The sequence below is a fragment of the Vigna angularis genome, chromosome 7 (genome assembly GCF_016808095.1).
Source record: "Vigna angularis cultivar LongXiaoDou No.4 chromosome 7, ASM1680809v1, whole genome shotgun sequence".
Lineage (NCBI taxonomy): Eukaryota > Viridiplantae > Streptophyta > Magnoliopsida > Fabales > Fabaceae > Vigna > Vigna angularis.
Window position 1 is genome coordinate 23,380,484 of NC_068976.1, and position 27,556 is coordinate 23,408,039.

At 36.9% G+C, this 27,556-nt stretch overlaps 1 protein-coding gene across 1 annotated transcript; it reads right to left on the bottom strand.

The window, feature by feature from the left end:
• Positions 1-790: 790 nt before the first annotated feature.
• Positions 791-26,624, bottom strand: LOC108338123 (E3 ubiquitin-protein ligase COP1). Its single transcript, XM_017574845.2, has 13 exons — positions 26,189-26,624; positions 25,559-25,636; positions 19,957-20,112; positions 19,431-19,790; positions 18,014-18,171; positions 17,557-17,622; positions 10,854-10,932; positions 10,014-10,169; positions 9,771-9,869; positions 9,396-9,500; positions 1,754-1,933; positions 1,345-1,455; positions 791-1,276 (listed from the first exon to the last, which is right to left on the bottom strand). The coding sequence occupies exons 1-13, from the start codon at positions 26,498-26,500 to the stop codon at positions 1,106-1,108; spliced, it is 2,031 nt and encodes a 676-aa protein (XP_017430334.1). The 5' UTR covers positions 26,501-26,624; the 3' UTR covers positions 791-1,105.
• Between the last annotated feature and the right edge of the window lie 932 nt (positions 26,625-27,556).

Genomic DNA, 27,556 nt, shown 5'->3' on the forward strand with positions numbered 1-27,556 from the left:
TACTTTTTGCATTCTTGAGAGAGTATATGTCAATAGTTAACGGTCAAAATTGGATGATATTATTAAGTATTAAAATTGGAATTGGATGATATTATTAACTATTAAAATTAGATGAGGCTATAATCAGATAATAAAAGCTTTGAAATGTAAAGTATACATAATTGTATGAATGAACAACGGGTCCTTATTTCCCTGAAGTTAGCAATAATTGACAACCTAGTAGCCACTTAGTAAAAACCATCACAATTGTATTAAAACAATCTCTTTCCAAGCTTCATTCCATAAAAAAAATCCAATGACATCTATTTCCCACGGAAACACAAAGGATGGAAGTGAGAACCAAAAGTTGAAAAAATAAAATAACACACTTAACACATCATGTGCTTACAGAAAAATGACAATATAATGAGAAGTCTCGTGTTGTTCTCCAAGGATCTTAACTTTATGTAACTCCAAACGACAACTTTAAAGTTAAATTAAGTTCACTTTCATAATTAATTGGAAACCTCAATTTTAACACACTTGAGAATTAAACTCTAAAATAATTTTAGAAGACTTTATTTATCTCTCTCATAATCTTCTATTTATAAAAATAAATTGATACAAAAATATATGATAAATAAAATATTCTTATACACAATATAATCATAATAAATAAGATAATCCTAGACACAATATAATCATGATAAATAAGATAACCTTTAACACAATATAATCATAATAAATAAGATAACTTTTGACACAATATAATCATGATAAATTAGGATAAATATTCTAACAAACACAATAGTAATAATAATTATTATGAATTTAAAAATTTCAATCATATATATCATGCACTTTGCCAATATTATTCCTATCACATGTCAAAGTGTATCTTTTAGTATCCGGGGGATTTGTTAGTACAAAATTTTAATACATTTGAGGTCCTCAATTGGTAAAATTTAATGATCGGTCCCTCAATTGGTTTATTGATACAGGTTCAGATGTTGCATTAAGATCCTAAAACCTGCAATATACATTTGAATATTATGTACAATTAACAAATGATACCATCATGGAAAAAGATAATACCAAATCCACATTCTATTCATTTTGCTCATGATCAAGCTGCAAGCACCAACACTTTAATGGTGCCTTGACTGTTGGCAGTTAAAATAGTTGGTCGATCACTCTTCCAACATACAGCACTAATAAAGTATGATCCTGCCTCATCTTCGGCATCATCCATATCAGGGGACCCAAACCTATGCCAAGTCAAAGGTTTTGAGATTTCCTGCAAAGCCCCAATTGAATAAGTAAAAGATAAAATACACAAGAAAAAGACAATTTAACACCACAAACCTTGTGGTAGACAAATACTTCATTTGTTTCACTCCCGCATGCAATATATTCACTGCTAACAGTAAGACCAACAAAGTTTTTCTCATTTGCATGGCCTTTGAAAGTGCGAACCTGCACAGATTTGAGTGAAAATGAAAAAAAATATATATACATCTATATTAGACAATAGGTATCATATTGGTGCAATGATATTGATATACATTTATAGTAGACAATAGGTATGATATTGATATACATGAAATTAGTCTAATATAAACAACTATTAGATTTTTAGGAGTATGACATAGTAACATCTAGAAGCAGAGTGATGACTGTAACATTAAACTAAGTAACAAAAGTTAATATTATCCACAAACTAAATATAAAATGTAGGATAAATTTGAAACAAATCATTGTTCCCGTTACTCACTGCTAAGTTTTCCTTCACATCCCATAATCTTAGTGTACTATCTGTTGATGCAGAAGCAAGCTCATAATTAGACAAAAATTTCACATATGAAACAGCCTTTCTGTGCCCACTGAAAACATGGACTGGCCGACTAATATTTCTCAAATCATAATAATGGATGTGATGGTCTGCTGATCCAACCTGCAAAAATATACAAAGATGCCTGTATTAGATATATCAAAATTAAAGATGATCAGTCATTAACTAATTTCAGACTGCAAACAAGTTCAAATGAACCATTGAAATTTGATAATAGCAGACAATTATACTACATGTTTATTGCTAATTATTAGAATGATATTTATAACATTTATCAACAATATTTATATGCTCCCATACACTGGTACTAAAATCAATATGCATACAAGTAGTCCTTAGTCTAATGTTTTCTATAAGAAAATTTCTATATGCAGAATAAATATGGGCAGACAAGAAACACAATCATGTTGATATCTATTAAGTACAACTAGCACAAACTACTACTACAAAAACAATAAAATTGTGAGAATTATGAAAAAGAAAATGCTAGAGAGATCAAAGATATATAGAAAAATAATTATCAACCTTTAAGGAACCATTACATCAGAGATATTTAGAAAAGTAATGATCAATCTACACAAAAATTAGAGGTTCTCCCATGAACTTAGCAAAATATCTGTAAGCTAATCATTGGAGCATAAATTTTATTTGACAACTTCCCTCAAATAAAATGATTATCAATCTCTTAGTTTAGTTCTCTCATGAAACTACATACAATGTGAATAGCTGTTTGCTTATAATAATACATGCTCATATGTCAAATTTCTCAAGATTAGAACTCCTAGAAGAATTGTTTTATCAACACAAGTTCACAAGGAACTGATGTCATCGCCCTATTCTCAACTTTAGCACTAGTTCAAGCAACCACATTTGGTTTCTTGGTTTTCCATAGAACAATCTTGCCTCCAATGAAAACACGACATCCAGTAATGCATTGTCTATCTATAGATGATCTTGTTCAATCAAGATCATTATACAGCATCACCTAAGTATTTCTCTTATCTTTACATATCATTCATGTTCTAGTGTGAATTACAACATTTCAATGGTCAAGACATGGAGGCCGCATAAAGGAACTAACCACTCCAACTGCAAAAAGACAACTCAAGTCCAGTAATATTGTGAAATAAATTTCTCAACAAGTCTATTGTATCTTTTTTGGTTCAAGAAGAGCTCACTTTGTTTTGTCACTCATTTCTGATTTGAATCCATAGGACTATTCAAAGGTCTACAATAAATCATACAAATTCCTTTTAAGATATTGAAGGTGTATTTGCTTTGAGAAACTACAATATCTTCCTTTGCTTGAACTATTTCAATGGCCATAAAGTATTTAAGATATCCAAAACCTTTGATCTAGAAGTGATTTTGTTAGGGATGGAGAGTTTACGAGTGAAGGAATAAAACATTAAATGCCTAACTGCCTTAACTGCCTTAGCAGTTAGGAAGAGCAGGGTTATTGGTTGTATAAATAGCAAATAATCAATTGTAGTGGGGGGTTGGATTGTTTTGATTGTAGTCTAATAGGGTTTGTCATCCTGAGGAGGGAGGTTAGGCTCTCTAGAGGGAGGTTATGCTCCCAAACCCAGTCCTTGTAAAGAGATTCGTTTACGGTGAATAATAGCAAAACTCATTCTTTCATTTCTGTTTCTATCTTTTGAGTGTTTTCTTGTTAGGTTCCAAACCTAGGAACCTAACAATTGGTCCGACCTGCCAGATATCCTTAGGAGAGGGGTCAAGAACGGATCAAGAAGTGGTCAAGAAAGGGGTGAAGCATGGAAGGAAGAGACAATTCTTGGGAAAGGAGGATCAGCGAACAGAAAAGGGAGCTAGCAGAATGGAGAAGAAATATGCAAGAAATGCGGCAGGAAACCAGAGAACTCTTGCGAGTTCTTGGAGGAAGGGTGGGGAACCAGGAAAAGGGATTAGAAGGCAGTCCAGGGTTTGTAGATGAAGATCAACATACTGTTAACGAGAATCAGAGAAGGAGAAGGGAATGCTCGGGGGAGGAACGAGAGCGAAGACAAAGGGGGGAAAAATTAAAGGCACTAGAAGGAAGAATGGAGGAACAAATGGCGACAATGGAGCCATCAATGGATGGACAAAAGGCGGAGATGGAGTCGTCAAGGGAGGAAATGAAGGTGAAAACGGCGGCAATTCGACAAGAATCGGCAGCCACACGCCAGGATCTTCAAGAAGTGAGGCGATTATCGGGGGGACGGCACAGCATTCAAGGGGAACTGTTTGACAACAGTCAGGCGCCTGTGAACACCAATAGGAGTACGAGACACAAGGACGAAATTGGGGGTGGAGAAGGTGAGCGGTTCAATTGGAGGAAGAGGGTGGAGCTGCCCGTGTTCGAAGGATTAGATCCATTGAACTGGATCAATTGGGCAGAGCGATTCTTCGAATTTCAAGGAGTAGCGGAAGAGGAGAAGGTACGATTAGCATATGTGAGAATGGAGGGGAGCGCCGGCTACTGGGTCAAAGCTTGGAAGGAGAAAGCCAATAATCGTTCATGGGATGGTTTGAAGGAAGCCCTGGTGATAAGGTTTGGAGCCATTGTTGAGCGGTTGACAACATTGAGACAGATGGGGACGGTGGACGAGTATGTACAATACTTCAAGATATTGGCGGGTCGAACGAAGAGGGTATCGAACGAGCAGCTGTTGGGATATTTTCTTGCGGGATTGAAAGAGGACATCCGGAATCAAGTCCGACAGCATGAACTGCAGGAATGGATGGTGGCGATGCGGATCGCAAGGGATGTTGAGGAGTTCCAGAGAGTTGCCGAACGGTCTGAGGACAAGTGCTATAGCCCATACCGATCGGGAGTGGCCGAGCAGTCTGAGGCCATAGAAGACCAATTGTTTGGGGGACGAACGTGCGGTGAGGTGACACGGTCCGAGGCCAATTGCTATAAACCAAGCAGATCGAAAGTTGTCGAGCGGTCTGAGGACAAGTGCTATAGCCCATGCCGATCGGGAGTGGCCGAGCGGTCTGAGGCCATAGAAGACAAGTCGTCTTGGGGACGAACGAGCGGTGAGGTGACACGGTCTAAGGCCGATCGCTATAACCCAAGCCGATCGAGAGTTACTGAACGGTCGGAGGCCAAGCGCTATAGCCCAGGTCGATCGAGAGTGGCCGAGCGATCGGTCGGATCCGAACAGGAGAAGACTGCTGGACCCAACGGGAGAGGCTTGACGAAGCCGAACGGGCTAGCACTACAAGCTGCGAACCCAAGAGGACTGAAGGAGTCGAACGGTTCGGAAACGAACGGGAAAGAACTGCCAAATCCGAACGTGAAAGGACAGGAGGAACCGAACGATCTTACATTTACAATCAAAGGCCGAACGGTTTTACACTCAACGATCTCCTAGTCATTGGCCGAACGGTCTTACAGTTACATTCAAAGACCGAACGGTCTTACAGTCCAAACAATCTCTCAGTAATTGGCCGAACGGGCTTACAATTAGAATGAAGGCTAAGGAGGGAAAGGTGGATGGAAGAATCAATGGCCGGGAGAGAAGGATGGATTTTGTGAAGAGGTGGACCAGCGAACAAAAGAATGGCCTTGTCGTTCGTGAGGCACCTGCAGAGGGGAGAGAACTTTTTGAAGCTTTGAAAGACATCGAAGACCATTTCTTTAGGGATTATAATTTTGGAAAAGAGGTGACCAAAATGCTGGAAGCTAATAAAATCCAAGAAGAATGGAAGTCATTGGAGGAGGAATTGCCACCACCCAAACCTCCAGACCTGAATTGGAGGGCAGTTGCCAGAGGGTTCCATTCATATGAGTACACGATGATGAAGAGGAGCCATGAGATCAAGCCTCCTGTTTCCAACCTTGAGGACAAGGTTGTTTGGCATCGGGGTGTAATGTTAGGGATGGAGAGTTTACGAGTGAAGGAATAAAACATTAAATGCCTAACTGCCTTAGCAGTTAGAAAGAGCGGGGTTATTAGTTGTATAAATAGCAAATAATCAATTGTAGTGGAGGGTTGGATTGTTTTGATTGTAGTCTAACAGGGTTTGTCATCCTGAGGAGGGAGGTTATGCTCCCAAACCCAGTCCTTGTAAAGAGATTCGTTTACGGTGAATAATAGCAAAACTCATTCTTTCATTTCTGTTTCTATCTTTTGAGTGTTTTCTTGTTAGGTTCCAAACCCAGGAACCTAACAGATTTCATAAATGCTTCTTTAGCTGAGAAATTTTTGTAGCAACATTCTTTGTAATGACTATACCATCAACATCTATAATTAAGTTCACTCATTTCTCATAAGAAGTGATGTGATCCCAAGTCATGGATGATCTATGTTACAAGAAGATGAATTTAATACCAAGAGCTCAAGAAAAGAGAAATGAAGAAGTGGAACTTCAAAGTCAATATTAAGACTATGAAGGGAGATTCACAAAAGGAATGCAAAAGAGATTATAAAAAAATATAAAAATATTTCCTCTAATTTTCTTGTAAATAAAAATGTAAAAAATGTGTTCTTTAGAATTTTGAGACATAGTTTGGATATTAGGCTGCTTTCAAAAACAAGGACCTTGGTTAAGAAATTATGTGCAACAACCAAACTAAGTCCTAGAATCTTCATATTTCATGCAAGGACCCTGTTTAGAAAGGTGTGTGCACCAACCAAACAAGTCATAAACTCTTCCTTCTCTAGTTAGCCTATATAAGCATGTATACATCTATATGTAACATAACCCATACTTTGAAATAGAAAGTGTTGAGAATTCTCTCAAACATTGAGTTATGTTTGAGGCATATTCCTCATTTAATGAATCTTCTCTTAAGTTTTCCAGATTCAAGTGATGATTTCCCTAGTGAACTTTTCTTTCTCTTAGAATGTGAGTGTTTCTTCATTCTTATTCTCTTCAATCTTTTATAGTTTGTTGACTCATGTTTTGTTCTATATGTTTTTACATCCTATGTCCACGGCCAAACCAATCCAATCGCATTGAAGGATTCTTAACCATTTCTACTTAATGAATTCGTTGTTCTTGATTTCTAATGCATGGACTCACTTGTTTCTTCACTTCAATAGGTTCAAACAAGTTATAATTCAATTTTAACCAATTAAATGTCATGTTAACCGAATAGATTTGAGTTTCAATGGTTCATAGTTGAGTGAAAGTCGTGTTTGATAGATCCTAACTTCAAAACAGACACATCAAGAAGTATCATAGTGAAAGATTGGATGATCTATTTTACCATGTATCAACCCAAAAGTTTGTACAATGTGAATGAATTTTCCATACCAAGCATGTGGCCATTGTTGAAGACCACGGAGAGATCAACACAATTTACAAACTAACCCACGCTTCTCTTAAGCAACAAACCCAAAAAATTGCTATGAGTAGATTTCCTCCTCTAGATCACCATGAAAAAAAAATTCTTCATACTCAGTTGATGGACAGGCCAATGGAAAATAGTGACCACAAAAAAGAGTTTGACCATATATGTATGAGTATCCTTTGGCAAGCAGTCTAGCTTTAAGGAGGTCGATTTGACCACTTGACCCAACTTTAATAGCATAAACCCACTTCCATCCAACTATCTTCTTTCTAGTTGGAAGAGGAATAAGCTCCCATGTCTAGTTTTTATCAAGAGTTTGCCTTTCAATAATCATGGCTTGTCACAATCTAGAATGATAAAATGTTTGTGTACATTTTTTGGTTAGTAATAGAGAAAACAAATGAGATGAAGGATAGAAAAGAAGGAGAGTCAGTACCTTTTCGAAGAGTGGAGTCAATCAGATAATCATTATCTACAGTGGTGGTACTTTAGAGGGTGGTGAAGGACATGAAGAAGAGGATTTACTAGGTAACATTGGACCAATCTCGTGTATTCCTGCACTAACAAGTGATCAAAGGAGGTAATGATGGTTTAGGTAGAATTGGAGGAGAGGAACCTTGAGAAGTGATTTGATTAGGTTTGCATGAGGTGGAAAAGGCAAATGTTCAACGAATGGGACAAGTCTTGTTGCACAAAACTGGCATCTTGGAATAAAGAAGGAAGGAAAGAAGTATGCTCAAACAATGTTGCATTGCCAAACATGTACCTTCTAGTTTATAGAGAATAACAACAATATCCTCTTTGGAGATGGGAATATCCTGGTAAAACACATTTGATAACATTGTTTTAGGCTTTACACTGATGCAATTTCTTGACCTGTTAGGATTTGGTCCAAAACATGATCACAGTTTGGGTGCATGGAATGGAGGATCATCACGATACAGAACTTATCCAACTTCTTCCCAATCTCTTTCAAAGAATTAACTTCTAAAAAATCTTCAGTTCCTTAGCAAATTATGGAGCTTCAGCAATAAAAGAAGTCACGTCATGTTTGTTTAAGAGATGACAGTTTGAGAATCATTAAGATGTTGAATATCATTTGCAAAATTATTCTTATCCTTCTTCCAAAAGGAGTTACAAGTGTTGAATGCTCTAAGAGTTCCCAATATATTGGATTCTACATATTGCCACAACAAGGTACAAAGCTGAAAATCAGTTTTCATCCACTACTCAACTTTGTCTAATGGTATTTTACTATCATCTTCTTCCAAATTATTATGGAAACCTTTGACAAGAAACCAAAGTTCAACAAATGCAGACCAAGATAGGTTATCTTTCTCATTAAACTTTGCTGAAGTAATGGTTGGTAACCCAAACTAGGAGTGGGAAATCCCAAAGGCAATTTCAGATCAGAAACAGGGAATGAAGGGGCAAAAAGGGAAACCCTCATGGTATCCAAGAGAGCCTGAACTCCAGAGGAAAAAAAATAGGGTGGTAAAGGGAAATAAAGAGTTCAGTGTAGCACAAGTGGTGGTGCGACATCATTCCAGTAATGCAAGGCAACAAGGGGACAGCATGCCCGTAGATTAGCTACACAAGAAAGTTATCATGAGCAGAATCTGCCTCCTAGACTGCCTTGGTTCTCTTTTGCTCAAAAAGAGGTGCTCTAGATCTGGTGCTTGCTGGAGAAAACTGTGGTAGCTAGTGACAGAAGGCAGTGAACTACAAGCTAACCAGATGTTTGTCATAGAGAAATGGTGACACTAGCTGGTGGCAGACAGTGATGGACTCACGTTACAATGATAGAAAAGACGGGATTAACCCACCCTTATACCAAATTGAGAGAAAAATTTGGAAAATGCTTACGAGAGATTGTTTCATCTCTTGGCAAAGTTATTCATTTAAAGGAACCCTTATATTAAAGATATACAAAATAATAATGATCCAACTACACATAGGTCAAATAGGTAATACAATGCATAAGTTAACATATTTAACATGGTTAAATAATTATGACAGAAATATCATTAATTATAATAAAGTAAATATAAAGTATATTGCTTTGTGATGACAAACGTAATAGATAGTATAAAGTATATCATTAATTATAATAAAGTAAATATAAAGTAATATAAAGTATAATAAAGTAATATCACAGCAGAATAATAGATAGAAGATAGTATGAACTGGATCAAATCTAAAATGAACTAAATCTAGATACTTGTTTCTATACTTTAAAACTGAATGAAAGGTACATACTGCAATATAATTGCCAGATCCCGGATTGTACTTGACACAACATATGTTTGCTTTCATGTCTATATTTAGAACACTAGCTTCCTGATTTGTGCACCAAACTTTGACCTGCTTGAAAAGACACATATTAAAATAGATACCATGGTATCTGATTATTCAATCACTTCCAATCATACAACAGATACCATGCCAATACAAATTAAATTCGAGTAAGCAAAGTGCAAAAAAGTGGGAAAACTTTTAAAATCTGTAAAAGGCGAAGTTTAAATTAATATGTCACAAATATATTTTAAGTATGTTTCATTACAAAAATATTGGAAATTACAGAAGCAATCCAGGGAAATAGCCATCAAAACTACCAAATAAATGTTTGAGTACCTTGCAGTCATCACTACCAGATACAAGCATAGAGGGATCTGTTCTTGAAAAATCAACACTCCATGCTCGCTTTTCATGCTCTTCATATTCCATTAAACTCTGCAACAGGAAAAATAATAGCCATGGGTAAATATTCTGTAGAACATTTCGACAAGCATATAACCATCAAAAACGATATTAATGAATTAAGACAACAAAACAGCTGATACAAGAACAAACTGACCATGTGTATTCAACAGTTACCTTCCGAGTGGTTACATCCCAAACAGTCACAATTCCTTCATAATCACTGCTAGCTATTTGGTTCTTCGCATATTTATTCCAACTCAAGCAACTAAGTTTTGAACGTGTAGACATCTCCACAACTGGACAATGAGCATCTGTGGGTTCATTCACAACCTGGAAAGCAATAACATAGGGAAAGGTTATTTTGTATTCATAATCTATTATTATTTGTTTAAGAAATATTTAAAGGGTGAACCCTTACACTAGGTTCAAAAATCCTACAGAAAGCGTGCCTTATGCTTTGTTTAAATACACAACCCCTCAAGCATCATATTATACATAGTGCACAAATTTCTCATTTTGGTTGTGTAGGTGCACTTAGTTATACTAGAACACAAATTTAACGAAAAAAAGACCATAAATCAAATAATTCCAATTTTCCAAGGAGATGCTTCTACTTTAAATGAAGTATGTGAAATTCTTTAATTCTTTCCGATTTTATGATATACTTCATATGTCCCATGAAGGGTTACTAATATGTTCTGTCAAATATCAAGAGGAGAATAAAGGTTTTGCTGAGAACAAGGTTTTGTAGTTGAATTAAAGACAAATCGGTCAAATTTAAAGACATTGTCTATGTAATAATATCAGTGAAAATTTCATCGTCATAAGTCATAAGAGGAATATGTTTTATTCCAAGTAAACTATGAAGGGACCCCACTACCACCTAAGAATAGATGAAACATCAATTAACAGATTCTATAAAAACACATTTTACAAAAGTGCTAACATTAACAATGAAAAGAGAATAAATAAAAAACTATATTTAAATTCGAAGTAATAGGGGATCCATCTTACAGCAGAAAAGTCAAAAACTTTAATGCGCCGAGAAACTCCCGCAGTAGCAAACAAATCATCATCACGGTCAAACTCTATGCTGCAACATACATGTTAAATCCACGCATTCAGAAAATATATTTATAAGAAAATTTGAGTACTCAAATATATGTATAAATGTAATATGGCCACTTTATTCAATGAATACAGTTTATTCTGCCTAACTTTATACATATAAAGTCCTACTTGTCTGCCAGAGTGCCTAGTATTATTATCTCAACGTGAACTATCTCCAGCATAAAATGTGAACAAGTATGAACAGCAAGTTTAGTACCAGCATGACAACACTGTCACGATATAGTACTCAGCCAATCACAACCCCATATTTTATAACCAATATGATAACAAAGGCCTTATACACTAAACTTTACATCAAAAAACTTGAAAAAAATGCCTATGATAACCATATATGAGAATTCCAATCTAGGAACATAACAATAATGAGAATAAAATTTTTATTAAAAGTCATTGCTTAAACTGTTCCAGTAACACCTGTGTCCAGACAGGTAGACACCACAGTTCATCAATGGAATAATTTCCAGCAAATTCACAAGTAGTAGGAGGGATATTGGGTTACTGATTATCAAAGGATTTTGCAGAGTCCAGATTTATGTATTGAGAAACTACTCGGCTATCTACTATACATTCTAAAAGGAATTATTGGTATCAGAGGACATCATGACAAAAGTTCTTCCATGGGTAAAGTTAAAAATACTGTTTAGACGTAGTTGGCATTACAAGAGCTTAAAGAATTCAAGCAAAGGTAAAGAATTATAACATACACCTTGAATTACCACCACTATTTGTTACAGATAATTCTTTGCATTTTTCTATTAGTTGTTAGAGATATTTCTCTTTGTATTTTTCTGTTAAGTGTGTCTTTTAGTTTGTTGTGTTTATTAAATGGATGGTGTAATCAGTTACAACTAACTCTTCCCAAAGGCTATTCTCTAGTCCTTATATATAGGTCTTCATATCGTTCTCTCGTCTATCATAATTTCCTTCTACATTTCATCCACTAATGACTTTTCTTACAATTTTGTTTGTGGATGCTTACTGTAGATTTACTAGGATTTTTCTTTTAAAACGCATATCAGACGCCTAGTCCATTTTCAACAGTTTCGATCATGGTTAAACTTCAGTTTAATACTAAAACTAAAGTCGGCAAATGGACAGGGATGATGAATTTCATCCTTTTCACGATTATCTTACTTCTATTAGCATTAATCAAAGAATCATATATCCTCATACACATCATCATAATGCTACTATTAAAGGAAAGCACCACCGTAGTCTGGAAATGATAGGTTACTGAACAGGGAACCTAATCAAGAACTCTCTTCTCACCGCAAAACACAAAGAAAAGAATGAAACTGAGTATTATTCACAGAAAGAAAGTTCTATACAATCTGGATACAGAGGCTTAACCCTCTTCACAGGTCACTACCTGTCAACAATGATCTCTCCAAAAGTCCCTTCTAACCGTACAATCAATCTATTTATACAATTTCTCTGCCTTCTATCCTAATCATGTTTCCCATTATATCCAAATACCCTATATCCTAACATTACACCCCGCTGCAGAACAACCTTGTCCTCAAGATTGGAATTGGGAGGCTTGGTCTCATGGCTGCTCTTCCTCGTCGGGTTACCATATGAAGGGAATCCATGGCTATGCCCTCCAATTCAAGTCAGGAGGCTTGGGTAGTGGCAAATCCTCCTCTTCTTCTTCGGCCAATATCAACATTTGTAATACCTTCTCCGAGCATTGATGGCCTGGACTAAACGGCCCTCCGCACCTAAAACACCTTCCCTCCTCCCTGCTCTTCACGAACTCCGAGTAAGGTAAGTTTCGGATATTTCTCCCCCTACCATCGAAACTAGGTTTCGCTATTCCGCTTCCCTGGGTCGCCTCCTTATCCATTGATCCTACACTCTCCGCTACCCCTCCTCGACCCTGCGCATCGCGAATGTGTTCGACTCACGCTACCACCCCGGTCGTCCTCCCCCACGAACTCTGATTCTTGATCGTCAGTCCGCCTCCGATCTTCGAAAGGTTACACAGCTTCTCCATGTTACGCGCGACTTGCATGGCTGTCATCAAATCTTGTGGATCATGCGGTCTCACGTGATCGCACACCTCTTCTTGGAGACCCGCCATGAAGTAACCCAAAAGTTGGTCTTCGGGAATTTTGGTCGTCTGTCCCACCAAAACTTCAAAATCCCGAATGTAATCGTCCACCGGCCCCGCCTGTTTAATGGCCGCCATCCTCTCATAGACTGACCCTCGAGTTCCCCCTCCGAACCTAATCACCATCGCTCTCTTCAACCCCTCCCAAGAATGGTTCTTGGTCTTCTCCCTCCAAAATCGAAACCAACTCCCTGCGTACCCCTCCATACTAATGAAAGCCAATTGTAATTTTTCTTCATCAGCCACTCTCTGAACTTCGAAGAAGTTTTCCGCCCTACTAATCCACGGGTATCATGTGTTGCAGCTCTTCCCCCTAAAGTGTTACATGACCGATTTGGCCATCCTCACTTTTCAAAGTTAAAAAAGATGTGTCCTGAACTTAGTGGTCTTCAAACTTTAGAATGTGAGTCTTGTCAACTAGGAAAACATGTTAAATCTGTCTTTCCTAAAAGGTCTCAATCAATGTGTAATTCTAGTTTTTCTATTATTCATTCTAATGTCTGGGGACCTAGTCACGTCTCTTCTTTTGGTTTTAGGTATTTTGTTACATTTATTGATGAGTATTCTAGATGTACTTGGGTTTATCTAATGAAAGATCGCTCTGAATTGTTACCCATCTTCACATCCTTTTTGAATGAAATCCAGAACCAATTTGGTAAGTCATTAAAATCTTAAGAAGTGATAATGCTAAAGAGTATTTCTCATCCACTTTTTCTGCAATCCTTAGCTCCCATGGTGTTTTGCATCACTGGGGGATGCCATCTTAACTGCATGTTTTCTTATTAATAGGATGCCCTCCTCCTCTCTCAATAATAAAGTCCCTTTCTCCATTCTCTTTCCCAATGATCCTCTCTTTCACACCCCTCCTCGAGTCTTTGGTTGTGTATGTTTTGTTCACGACATGTCTCCGGGGCTAGACAAGCTCTTCGTTCGTGCGATCAAATGTGTCTTTTTGGGCTATTCTCGGCTTCAAAAAGGGTACCGGTGTTACTCTCCTGAAACCAAGAAGTACTACATGTCTACCAATGTTACATTCTTTGAACAGACACCTTTCTTCTCTCCATCTGTTCAAGATGTTCCTATCCTCCAACAAGTCCTTCCTCTTCCAGTGGTTGAGTCCAATATCTCCAATGTCTCAGTCAATCCAAGTCATGCTCAAGGTCCTCCCGAACCTTCCTCTCCACATATTGATATCTTCCGACACAGTACTCCGATGGGTAGTCCTCTTCCAGAAAATGGTGGATCTCCTCCTTCGGATTCTTCTCCCTCACCGCCTCCTGGTGAAGATGATTCTGGTTGGCCCATTTCTCTCAAAAAAGGTACTCGTTCCACTCGAAACACTCATCTCATTTATAATTTTCTTAGCTATCACATATTGTTGCCCTCCTTTTATTCCCTTTTATCCTCCGTGTCTTTTGTGATTATACCCAAAAATGTGAAAGAAGCACTTGACCACAGTAATACTTGGGAGCTTGTGCCACTTACCCCGGGCAAAAAGGATGTTGGTTGTCGATGGGTATATGCAATTAAAGTCAGCCCTAATGGTGACATTGATAGGCTAAAATCCCAGCTAGTTGCAAAAGGGTACACTTAGGTTTATGGCCTTGATTATTGTGACACCTTTTCTCCCATGGCTAAGATGACTACCATTCGTCGTTTCTTTGCAATGGCAGCAATTTGTCATTGGCCACTTCATCAATTGGATATCAAAAATGCCTTTCTCCATGGTGATCTTGAAGAAGAAGTTTATATGGAGCAACCTCCTGGGTTTGTTACTCAGGGAGAGTCTGGTATGGTTTGCAAATTGCACCGATCTCTATATGGGCTCAAGCAATCACCACGTGCATGGTTTGGAAAATTCAGCTCTATTGTTCAAAAATTTGGACTAAAACGCAGTGAAGCAGATCATTCAGTCTTTTATTATCATTCGTCTCTCGGGAAATGTGTTTACTTAATAGTATATGTTGATGATATAGTCATTACAGGAAATGATACTGTTGGAATATCTCAATTGAAGGAGTACTTGTGTAGACATTTCCAAACCAAGGATCTTGGAAGCCTCAAATACTTCTTAGGCATTGAAGTAGCTCAGTCAAAAGATGGAGTTGTAATCTCCCAAAGGAAGTATGCTCTGGATATTTTGCAAGAAACAGGCATTATTGATTGTAGGGTTGACAGTCCTATGGACCCAAATCAAAAATTAACAACAGAAGGTGAGTTATTCTCCTACCCGGAGAGATATAGGAGGCTAGTTGGAAAACTAATCTATCTCAGTATTACAAGGCCGGATCTATCTTTTGCAATTGGAGTGGTTAGTCAGTTCATGCAAGCTCCATGTGTTGGCCATTGGAATGCTGTCATTTGCATTCCAAGGTATGTGAAAAAGGCTTCCGGGCAAGGACTGTTATATGAAGAAAAAGGAAGCCTTCAGGTATCAGGATATTGTGATGCCGATTGGGCAGGTTCTCCTATGGATAGACGATCTACTACTGGATATTGTGTTTTCCTTGGAGGAAACATTATCTCATGGAAAAGTAAGAAACAGAATGTAGTGGCTCGATCAACAGCTAAAGTTGAATATAGGGCAATGGCGTCACTAACATGTGAACTTATATGGGTGAAGCAGTTCCTTCAAGAGCTTAGCTTCTGTGACATCCAGAGTATGAAGATGTATTGTGATAACCAAGTTGTTCTTCACATTGCATCAAATCTAGTGTTTCACGAGAGAACTAAACATATAGAAATTGATTGTCATTTTATTCGGGAAAAGTTATTGTCAAAAGAAATATGTACCGAGTTTGTTGGATCAAATGACCAACTCGCAGATGTGTTGACTAAGTCATTAAGGAGACCTCGGATTGAGTTTATTTGTTCCAAGCTTGGTACATACAATCTGTATGCTCCAGCTTGAGGGGGAGTGTTAGAATAATTACTGTTATATATCATCATTAAGGCTTGTCTGCTAGACCATTAATAAGTTGTACCTAGTTCTGTACCTAGAGGTCTAGTGCAGACTTTTGATGTTCCATGTACTCTTGTGTTTTCAATATATATAGAAGATAATGAGAGGGATATGTTAAGCCCTCAAGAATATATTTTATCAGTTTTAATCTCAAGTGAAATCACTTACCCTCTACTATTGTTAACTGTGTTGTACCATTCATTCTTCTTTTCAAGACAGAACCTGATTATGGATTTCTCAAGACTTTTGGATGCACTTTGCTTGCCTTTTCTTAGACCATATAATGCAGACAAATTGGATTTTCAATCTCAAGAATGTCTCATCCCTGGATACCCAGCATCTCACAAGGGTAACAAATTCTTATCTCCTTTTGACCGACTTTACTTTTCTGAATATGTTATTTTAAATGAAAACAGGTTTCCCTATTTTGAACTCTTTAAACCCGTTAAACCTGCTTCCACACCTTTTTCTACTATTTAATCCAATATGTCAATAATCTCATCACAGAAACCGTCTTCATCACCCGAACCACTTAACCTATTTCAAACTCTTCACTTATATATCCATCCGTACCCAATAAAATAATGCTTCTGATGAAACATGCAATGCTTACTAAAGCTTTATCTCCTACCAGATTTCTTTCTCTACCATTCAAACCCATTCCGGTTGATCTACTTACTGTGTCTCACCCACCCTGAGCTTGGGGTATCAGGTTTTAGAGATATTTCTCTTCCTATTTTCCTGAGTTGGTAGAGATATTTTTCTTTGTATATGATAGTGGGTGAAATCAATAACAACCATAAAAGTGTTTTTACTAAATAAAAGATGAGTGGTGATACAGAACATTGACTTTTCCAGTTCGTAGAGTTGATGAGTGAGGAAGGTGTGGTGATTGGGTTGGCGAGATGTGTGATGAAAAGAGAAGAAAATGTGAGCATTTGATGTTATGGAGACAGCCATAATTATTTTTTATGGGTCTATTTTTTGTTCTTTTAATTATTATAATAATAAATAATTAAAAAATATTGTTAATAATAATAAATAAAATCATCTTTCTTTATCCTCAATTCTTTCCAACCAAAAAGTTTCTCCTTCCACTCAATTCTCATCTATTTCTCTTCTTTTCTTTTATATTCCACTCCCACTATTTTTTTCCCCTCTACCAAACGGAGCATTCAAGTTAAATCAGTGAATGGGGCAATGATGATAAATAACGTTAACTATTGAAGATAATCACAGTCACGTTAATATAGGAAAAATTCGTTTGCATCCAATATTAAAAAGAAAGAGAAATAGAATTTCATCCCAACAAAATGCTCTCGTATATCTGATGATACACATTATTAAAATATTACAACGCCACATATTACTGATTAAATTAAAAATACAACTATAGTTTACCCATAGCATGCTTTTCTGAGTTATGTCAACCACAACGCAATAAGTGACAATAGGTTGGAACTGAATGAATATCAAAACGCAAGTGTTCTATAAACAATTTCAAAATTCACCTGGACACTATATTTGCTGAATGAAATATATCCCCATGTCTTAGTTCTGCAATGACTCTCAATCGACTGTTTCAAATGAAGCAAAATGGTTAGAGATAACTGTATATAGCTAACTAAATATAGTAGTAATTGATATTAAGCCCAGAATTTTTTGTTAAGAACCCCATTGGAAAGGTAGAAATGAAAGAACGATTTATTTAGTGGCCAGAACTGAATAAAGCAAGGAAGGAGACCTTCCTTAGTTAATACAAGATACAATTTCCTACATGACTGCTTTCTTCCTCACGAAGCAGTGCCTGGCTACAAAATCAAGGCCATCTAATTGAACCTACTCGAATAATCTAACAGAAATCTTAACTGTTCCTAACCAATTTGACTCTCTTTCACTCTCAATGCAAAGTACCCTTTGACCCTCAAGTCCTAAAAACTGGATATTTGAATAAACTGATAACTATACCTGTAGCGTGTGAAAGTTGTCAAGACTGACTGAAAATCTTCAAGACCAGCACTATAACCTTCTCGACTTATGAGACTCATTTCCCTTTCTTGTTGGCTATGGGGCTTATCAGCTGCATGTCGTCGCTTTTGTAGGTAACACTCTTGTAGATCATTAAACTAGACCACGGGAAGGGAATAAAAAAGGAAAGGATTCAGGGAGGAAAAAGTAAACCAAGTTTATGGTTGCAAATTCAGAGATAAAAATAAAATAATAAAAAAAAAAGGTATATGCTAAAACTCTTTACAAAATTCATGACCAAAGTCACATGACAATAATAAAGAAACTACTTTTCTAAGCTAGCTAAGTTTTTAAAGGTATTTCGTTTCTATGACTGATAAGACATTCATTTTAATTGAGATTGATTATAAATTTGTATCTCGAGAAATTGTATCATGATACATTGATATTTGTGTCTGTCTTAATTAGTTAATTCTAGTTATGGTCTCAAAAACAAAGCCTGCAAGGGTATTGAATTAGAGATAATTTGCTTAATGCATTACTAGCACTATTACATAAATATAACGTCTTTAGGTCAACGAGAGTTTCATAACATATGTGGCTGTCAATGTGCGTACAGCACAATCATGATACAGTTGAATCTTAAAGCATGACTCATAGATCTATATCTTATTGTCATCAATTTTATTTTTCTGTAAAATGATAAGTATCCTTTAAATCTGTTTCCTTGCTAAACTCCTCAATGTATACTACTTACACCACTTAGATCATTTCTTATTTTTTTTGCCTTTGTTGTCCAGACACATAGTTCACAGGAGCTCCATATTGATATTTGCTAACCATCTTTTTGCATACAAGCCATCCCTATTCAATATCTACCCAATATACAGCTTTTAGAATTTAAAAAAACAAGATTTCTACCTTTTATCATGTCAACTAACTCTTTTAGCCTTCGCGCATCCTAAATTTGTAGCTGTCTTTTTAAGTTCTGTAGAACCAAACAGCCTGGGAGCTAAGTCTAAGTCTCTCCTAATATGTGCTATAGCCACATTAATTCAGAAGCTAGTGGCAACATAAATGACCAAAAATTAAATATAAAAAATGAAGAGTCTAAGCTCAACTTGTGTTGATCAAGCAGAAAATTTCAACATTATTGTTCGTACATTTGAATGGGTCATGTTTATGAAAAAGTGCAGAACTACTTCTGGAATAAATGATTCCCAAAAATTACAATTTTTTTTAAAAAATTCGAAGTTAAGATTTAAATCTTTTTCCAAAATTATAATTGCTTTTACCCATCATGAAAATAAACTTATTCTGAGGCAAAAAGCTTTTAATAAAATATCTGAAACCAATTGACATAGAAATAAAAATAGAAATGTAAAATTCTAGGCATGGAATATTAAACCAAGAAAACCTGTGTATGGACCCTCTTTTTTCTAACTAGGGCAAGACCCGATTGATTTATATGTGGTGAATCTGATCCAGTGACGGCATCCCTTCTCTGAACTCCATGCCCGTGAGAGTTAATTTGGGACTTTCCATCATTTTTCTTAGTATGGCTGCCTGACGACAGCCCTCCTCGACGAAGATTTAGCGGACTAGATATAAGGCCACTGCTGCTTTTGTCCAGTGACGAATGCCACGATTTTCTTCCACCGGAATCATCAAGCATTTGCAATTTTACAGAGTACCTGTCTCGTGCTCGATACAAATCCATTCTATGTTTCTCTACAGAATTAATGTCCTCTTTTATAAATTGGAGATCAGTTTGAACCTAAAAGTGAAAATTTCAAACACCAATTGTAGCAATAAGCAGAGATAAATGTAACAGAAATCAGTAGTACTATAAAGACCAACTAGTGCAAAAAGAAGAAAGAAAAATTGAAAATATTAGCAACTAAGCAATAATTTAGGGTAGAGAGAGATTGCAACCAGCACACCTCCTTCAACTCATCAACTTTTTGCTTGCGTAAGCAATGTAGGAAATCTAACAATATTTGCATATTTCTCTCTGCTTCTTCTTGCTCCATTTTTCTTTTCTTTTCAGCAAGAAGTGACAAAAGAGTGTCTAGCTCTTTAATTGTCACATCACAACCCTGTATTAAAAACATAAAAAACAGAAAAAGGAATCACAGACAAGATAAAGCATCAACGATATCCACAGTTTCATGTGAAACAGAAATATATAATAATCTAGTGATCTTCAATATTCTAAATTGTATGAGCTCCAAACAAAAAACGATATACAGCTGGTTCCACAACTTAAATAAAATCCATTCCAAAATTATATTCAACAATAAAATGACATGAGTTAAAAACAAATATTACATTCCTTGATCTAGCCTAGTGACATACAATAAAAAATGCAAGAAATATATAGAGTAAAGAATGTCAAAAACCAATTTCAGACCAAAAGTTGTTAGCCCTGTTCAAATTATGGCTGTTATAGTATTGTACAGCAAACATAAAGCTGTTTCTGGGAGTACCTATCTATAGATTAAGGAACACAGGTTGTAACCTTCCTCTTTGAGCTGTACTTGTACACGTTCTTTTATAGATATACATGTACATCAGCGGAGAATACACACAAATTTTTCAACATTTCAAGTTAGTATCAAGAGCCATGTCACCAGACCACCTCTTGTTCACTTTCTCCGGCAATCAGCTATTGCCGTTTTGTCTAATAAAGTCATGGTTAGGTGTGCCTTGAGGAGTGTGAGCCAACCTCAATGGTAGCCTGACCAAAAGCTCTTTGACATGTTGATTACCACAGCCCCTCACCAAACGTGTGTGTCCCAAGGGTCGCCTTCACCACTCCAGCACCGGAATCACACCATATCACCGTTGTTCATTTCATCAACATCTTCTAGGTAGGTTTCTTCCCTTATCCTCCTAGTTCATTGCACACAACTCTCTCCCCTTATAGACAGGGTTTCTTCCCCTCATGGCGAGGTTTTCCCCCTCTCTCCTCAAATTTGTCTATGGGTATTGTCTTTGGAATGCCCACTAGTTTTTCTCCACTATTATCGCGACAAAGCTCAATTACAAAAGCTATTCATCTTAGTCCACATTCATGGAGTCATGGTTCCTTGATCAAGGATATAGTGACCATTTGGTAAAGGAAGTTTATGTTGTTCCAAATGAAGAAAAATCTCAAAGGTAAATAATCGATTTCCAATTACATGTTGCTTTATGACAGTCAGATGATCAGAATGTCTCAGAAATTCATAGATCCTTTAAGACATGTTCATTTTGGAAAAAAATGTGCCGGATATTTCTAGTAATAAACATTCAACATCTCTCTGATGCAACTCAAAGAGTAGTCTCTCTCACATAGACCAATCACGATATGATCTCCCATGTAGCAAAGGCACTAGCAATAGAAGAAGAATTATCGAGATTTGTTGTGGCTAATTTATTGAAGAATGTCAACAAAAAATGTGATAAGTTATACATGGTCTTAATTCTAAGAATTCTATGCTCAGATTTTGATCATGTACATGACCAAATTTTAATTGGTGATCAAATTCTTTCAATGAACAACTTAGTCACTAAACTTCTTTGGGTGCCTACCTTGTTGACAAATGAAAATTCAATTGAAGTTATTTACACATCAACAATGGTATCACAAGAAAGTGGAGGAGGTCAATGCAACCGAGTAGGACATAGTGACTAGAGTGGTCATGCTCAATGTAGATACTGCAAAAGAATGGGTGTCATACGCAAGAGAGTTGGAACTCCTCGAATGGTTTTCTGACAAGGACTACCAAGAGTAACTAAAACATGTTTTTTTTCTCATCCTCTGTGGAAGCTCCTATGTCCATTCAACATGTTCTCCCTTTTCCAACCTTTAGTCCTCTATAGATTCCAACTTTAATTCAAACCAATCTAACATTGCCCCGTGACCTTTCCTTACATACCAATGCAAGACACAACTCCTCCCACTCTTTCAAAAGTCTCGCATAATACAAATCCTCCTCCAACACCTTCTCCTACCATGGATCCTTCTCCATCAACTCTCACATGAATCCACTTCAAATTGGTCTATTACTCTTAAGGAAAGGTATTTGATCTACTCATAATCCATATCCTATTTATAATTTGTTGGGTTATCATCACTCGTCTACATTGTATTCTTCTTTTGCTTTTTCTTTGTTTGTCCCCATTGTTCTAAAATTATTCATGAGACACTTAATCATCCTAGATGATGACAAGCTACGATTGATGAAAAGCAAGCTCCTACAAAAAAGTGGCCCGTAAGAGATTGTTCCTCTTCTATTTGGAAAGAAGACTGTTAGAAATCCCACATCGACTAGAAATAAGGCTAATTTATAATATATAAGTGGATGCAAACCTCATCTTACAAGTCGGTTTTGTGGGGTTGATTTAGGCTTAAAGTCCACTTTTTAAGATGGTATCAGAGCTACTAGACATGCCACCATGCATGACGAAAAAGGAACAAATCCAGGAAAACAAGCGACCTTGACTCCTGAATTGCTACCATGTTGTTCCACCCGCTATCAAGTCGTTATTGGACCACCCATTAATGTCTAGTCTCACACTCGAGATGTATATACCTTGACGTGAGGGGGGGTGTTGGAAATCCCACATCGACTAGAGATAAGGCTAATTTATAATATATAAGTGGGTGCAAACCTCACCTTAGAAGCCAGTTTTGTGAGGTTGAGTCAGGCTTAAAGTCCACTTCTTAACAAAGACTATTGGTTGTAAATAGGTCTATGCTAATAAAGTTGGACCTAATGGTGAAATAAATTGCCTTAAAGTTCGGTTGGTGGCAAAAGGATATATACAAATTTATGGACCTGACTACAATGACAATTCTATTGGTGAAAAACAAGCTCCTACAAGCATTGGCACGTAAGAGCTTGTTCCTCTTCCATTTGGAAAGAATACTATTGGTTGTAAATAGGTCTATGCTATTAAACTTGGACCTAATGGTGAAATAAATTGTCTTAAAGTTTGATTGGTGGCCAAAGGATATATACAAAATTTATGGACCTGACTACAATGACAATTCTTTCTCATGGCCAAAATCAACATTGTTAGATGTTTTCTTGCAATGGCTATTATTGTCATTGGACACTTCCCCAACTTGATATTAAACTTTATGACATTAAACTTTATAACATTAAACTTTATGGTGATCTTGAGGAGAAAACTTACATGGAGAAATCTCCTAGATTTGTTGCTCGGTAAAAGTCTGGTGTTGTGATTCCACTAAGCAATAACCCCAAGCTTAATTTGGTAAATTAAGTTATATTATGGAGGCTTTTGGATTGAAGCAAAGTGAGACAAATCATTCAATTTTCTATTTCCATACTTCTCCTAGGAAGTTTGTTAATATATTAGTCCATGTTGATACCACTAGGACCTCTCTAACCAAAGGAGCATTTAATTAGCCATTTTCAGACTAAAGATCTTGGTTTTTGAAATACCTTTTGGGTACCAAAGTTAGTCAATCATAGGAAAGTGTTATCATTTCACCAAGAAAATATGCTCTTGACATTCTATAGGTTAGTGAATTGCAAGCTTATTAATAGTCCCACGGATCTTTTTGAGATGGTGTATGGGAGAGCTCCACCTTCCCTTAGTAGGTTCGTACCGGGGGAGACTCCAGTAGAAGCAGTGTCCCAGGATTTATTGACGAGGGATGAGGCTATCAAACAGTTGAAATTTCATTTGAATCGAGATCAGGAGCTGATGGTGCAGCAAGCAAACAAAAAGAGACGACCAGCAGACATAGAGGTGGAGGACTGGGTTTACTTGAAGATTCGCCCTCACAGGCAGTCCTCTATGCCCTCAAGGCTTCATCCGAAATTAGCAGCTCGTTACTACGGCCCTTTTCAAGTGTTGCAGAAGGTGGGAGAAGTAGCGTATAAGCTCAAGTTGCCGGAAACAACTAGGATACACCCAGTCTTCCATGTGTCCCAGCTAAAGAAGGCAGTGGGCGAAAAGCAGGTGGAGAAGGAGCTGCCACCAGAGTTGCAGGCTGAAGGACCTTCCTTTCGCCCAGTCAAACTCCTGGACAGTAGACAGATTCAACAGGGAGAAGAACTGGTGCAGCAAGTTCTGGTGGAATGGCAAGAGGGAGGATGAGAAGGAGCAACTTAGGAGGATAGGAGTACTATGGAAGACCAATATCCTGAGTTCAACCTTGAGGACAAGGTTGTTAAAGGAGGGGAGAGTAATGTTAGAAGATGGAGAGTTTACGAGAGAAGGAATAAAACATTAAATGCCTAACTGCCTTAGCAGTTAGGAGGAGCGGGGTTATTGGTTGTATAAATAGCAAATAAACAATGATAGTTGTTTTGTTGATTGTTTGATTATAGTTCTAACAAGATTTGTCATCCTGAAGGGGGAGGTTAGGGTCTCTCTATTTTCCTATACATTGGATTCTTACTGTGATAATACAAGAAGAGGTTATTCATTCTTTCTGACTTGTTGATCTGGGGTGTTAGAGAGAGTTTTACCTGGGTTTCTTGATAGGAAACCTAACACAAGGATTGTTGTATGAAGACAAAGGAAATACTAAAATGAAGGGTATTGTGATGAAGATTGGGTGGGTTATCCCATTGACTAAAGATTCACCATATGATACTGTGAATTCATTACAGGGAACATTGTCCCTTGGAAGAACAAGAAACAAAATGTTGTTTCCCAATCTGATGCAGAAGTTGGATATAGATCTATGGCTCTAGCTACTTGTGAACTTATGTAGATTAAACAACTCCTTCACGAGTTGAAATTTTGTGAAGTTGAGCAAATGAAGTTGTATTGTGCTAATCAAGCAGCCTTTCATATTGCTTTCAATCCTTTGTTTCATGAAAGAACCAAACACATAGAGATTTATTGCCATTTAGTATTGGATTTATCAGCCACGACCAGCCTCCATACATTTTCACTATGTTCCTGAGAAGACCTAAAATTGAATTTATATGTTTCAACCATGGTGCATACAATTAATATGCTTTAGCTTGAGGGAGAGTTTTAAAAGTATGACTCCTCTGCAGCTTACATAAAGTTGTTTTTGGGATGTACTTGTACTCAGCTTTGTATACATACATATATATATACACAAACACAAACACGTATATACGTCAGCTGAGAATACATAATCACTGATTTTTCATCACTTTAAGTAGCACAAACAGTTTTGGCATTGGGGTTCCTTAAACAAGGTCTACAGTTCAATCCCTGGCTTGGACACAAAGTTAAGGTACTACTTTACCTCAAAAATTGTGACCCACTACGAGGGAGACTACACCTCCTGGTTATACCAAAAAGGAATAAAACCCGCTCCAGTTATAATATAATCCTCTTCCATCTGCTCTACTATTATTAGATGGTCCAATTATAGAAACATCTACAGACATTCTTCTACGCTTATATTCATAATTTAACAGAACACAAAAAGTAAGATGAACAGACTAAGATACAACAAAAACCTCTTACTATTGCACAAGTAACATGTTCACCAATGGACAAATTCTAATCAAGAAAAAGAGTGAAAGCACAACTAACCTTTTGCAATGCCTGCCGGAAATGTTCCACAGGTGAAGCAGTTTTTGATATTTGACGCGCAGAAGTCTTCTTCAGTAGCTACAATGAGGTACATAAACCGTACAACAATGAGCTGCATTTCCAATATATTTGGAAGATAAAAGTCACACTCAAAAAACTACGACGTTTCAGTCGGCAACATTGCAAGTGTCAATAATTAATTACAAGCGCCAAAAGAAAGATCAAAATACTCCAGACAGCTTCACTCGCAACACACATTCTGCTGAAAACTTAACGATTCTTCTCTTAAACACAGGGTTTAAGAAAACTCGCAAGCGAAAATCAATTCAAGTTTCGGTGCAAAAGCAACGGAACTATAGAGGAGGTGATGAACGAATCACACGCTAAAAGTTTTAGTAAGCAACATTACAAGGAGAAATTAGTAATTACAAGCACTACAAGAGCAAACAGAAAGATCTAGGGACTCGAACCAGCATTTTTCGCCACACACATTACTCACAAAAATAAAATAAAAGTAAAAATAAAAAACTAAACGATTCTTCACTTTCCGGAAACTCGCAAGTGAAAACGAACATTGCATAATGAAACGTAAGTATATTCTATAGAGAAGAGGATAAAAAGGAAGCGAACCCTGTCGAGTAAAATGTTAGGGAACAAGTTGGTGTTGGTGAGGTAGTGGCCGCAGCAAGGGCAATCGTTCTTGTTGCGGAGGTGAGTGATGATGCACATGTAACAGAAGCTGTGGCCGCACGCGGTAAGGAACGCGTCCTTGATGATCTGCATGCAAATCGGACAGAGAAAGTCCCTGTCCGGCTCCGACGTGGAGGCCGGGAACGTGTCACCAGATGCGGCGGCGGATGCGCCTGTGTCGGCGGCGGCGGCTCTGGAAGCCTCCGGTTTGACGACGGCGGGGACGAGAGGCCCCGCGGAGAGCTCTTCCATGAGGTTAGTTACTTTTTTTTATCGCAGAGTTGAGGTTGAGAACTTGATAGTTGTTTTGGTTCGGCTTTGGGATTTTGGAGAGAGTGAAAGAGAGAGAGAGAGAGAGAGAGAGAGAGAGAGAAAGCGTGTGGGTGTGATGGCTTGCTCTTGAGATTTGAGGGAGAGAGGAAGGGAGTGGGGCCCACATTGTAGTGATGTGAGGGTGAGAGAACTCCACGTGACGGATACGCTAGCACCATGATGTTGCAAGCCACGTCACAGAATGCCAACCTCCAGTGCTAATATAAATAAAGCAGAAAATAAAAACATAATGAATATCAACATCTATTTAGTGGTGGATGATACATGAACATTCATTTTTAAAATTATTTTATTAAACAGTTTAGGATTGTAGAAAGATAGAAAGGCTGAACGTATAAATATTTTTCTTTTTTATTGTAAGACATGCCCAATAAATAGAAATTTATAGATCTGAGTTGAATATATATGAAGAAAATTATTATTTATAATAGTCTATTTTTCTTGAGCAGCCTCTCATTGTACACAAAATTAAATATCTTTTGTCTCAATTTTATAACTTTCTGATAAAATTCATTAATAATATGTATACAAAAATCAGCACAGTAGATTAAAAGTTGTGCGATTAATTTTCGAATTTATTTTATTTATCCGTTGAGTTTCATGTTTCTGCTAGACTGTAATCTCGTTTTCCTATAAGATCACACGAAACGGAAGCGGCATATTCGTTATGTTTGGAAGATATAATGGTTATGCATAAAAAGGATAGCTGTGAGTTTAAGAAAAACAAAATCTGTGATTTTTACAAATTTAAAATTTATTTAAAAAATAAATTACGTAACTTATTGTAACACACTTAAAAAAAAGATAGCATCTCTTTATGTTCAATACTTTTTTATCCAAATTAACATTATTTATGACTTTTTCGAATCAACTTTCTAGTCTATTTTGATACTTTTCACATTTTACAATTTGTTAGTAGAGGAGAAACTATATTTAATTGACTATTTTTTGAATTTTTGATAATAATAAATATTA

What these genes read in the sequence shown, in the direction of transcription:
- LOC108338123 (XM_017574845.2), bottom strand. Translation starts at nt 26,500, where the DNA reads ATGGAAGAGCTCTCCGCGGGGCCTCTCGTCCCCGCCGTCGTCAAACCG. An exon ending in CTGGTAGTGATGACTGCAAG is followed by an intron (nt 9,501 to 9,770) that starts GTACTCAAACAT and finishes CTTTTCAAGCAG; the next exon opens with GTCAAAGTTTGGTGCACAAA. An exon ending in ATGTGAAGGAAAACTTAGCA is followed by an intron (nt 1,456 to 1,753) that starts GTGAGTAACGGG and finishes AAATCTGTGCAG; the next exon opens with GTTCGCACTTTCAAAGGCCA.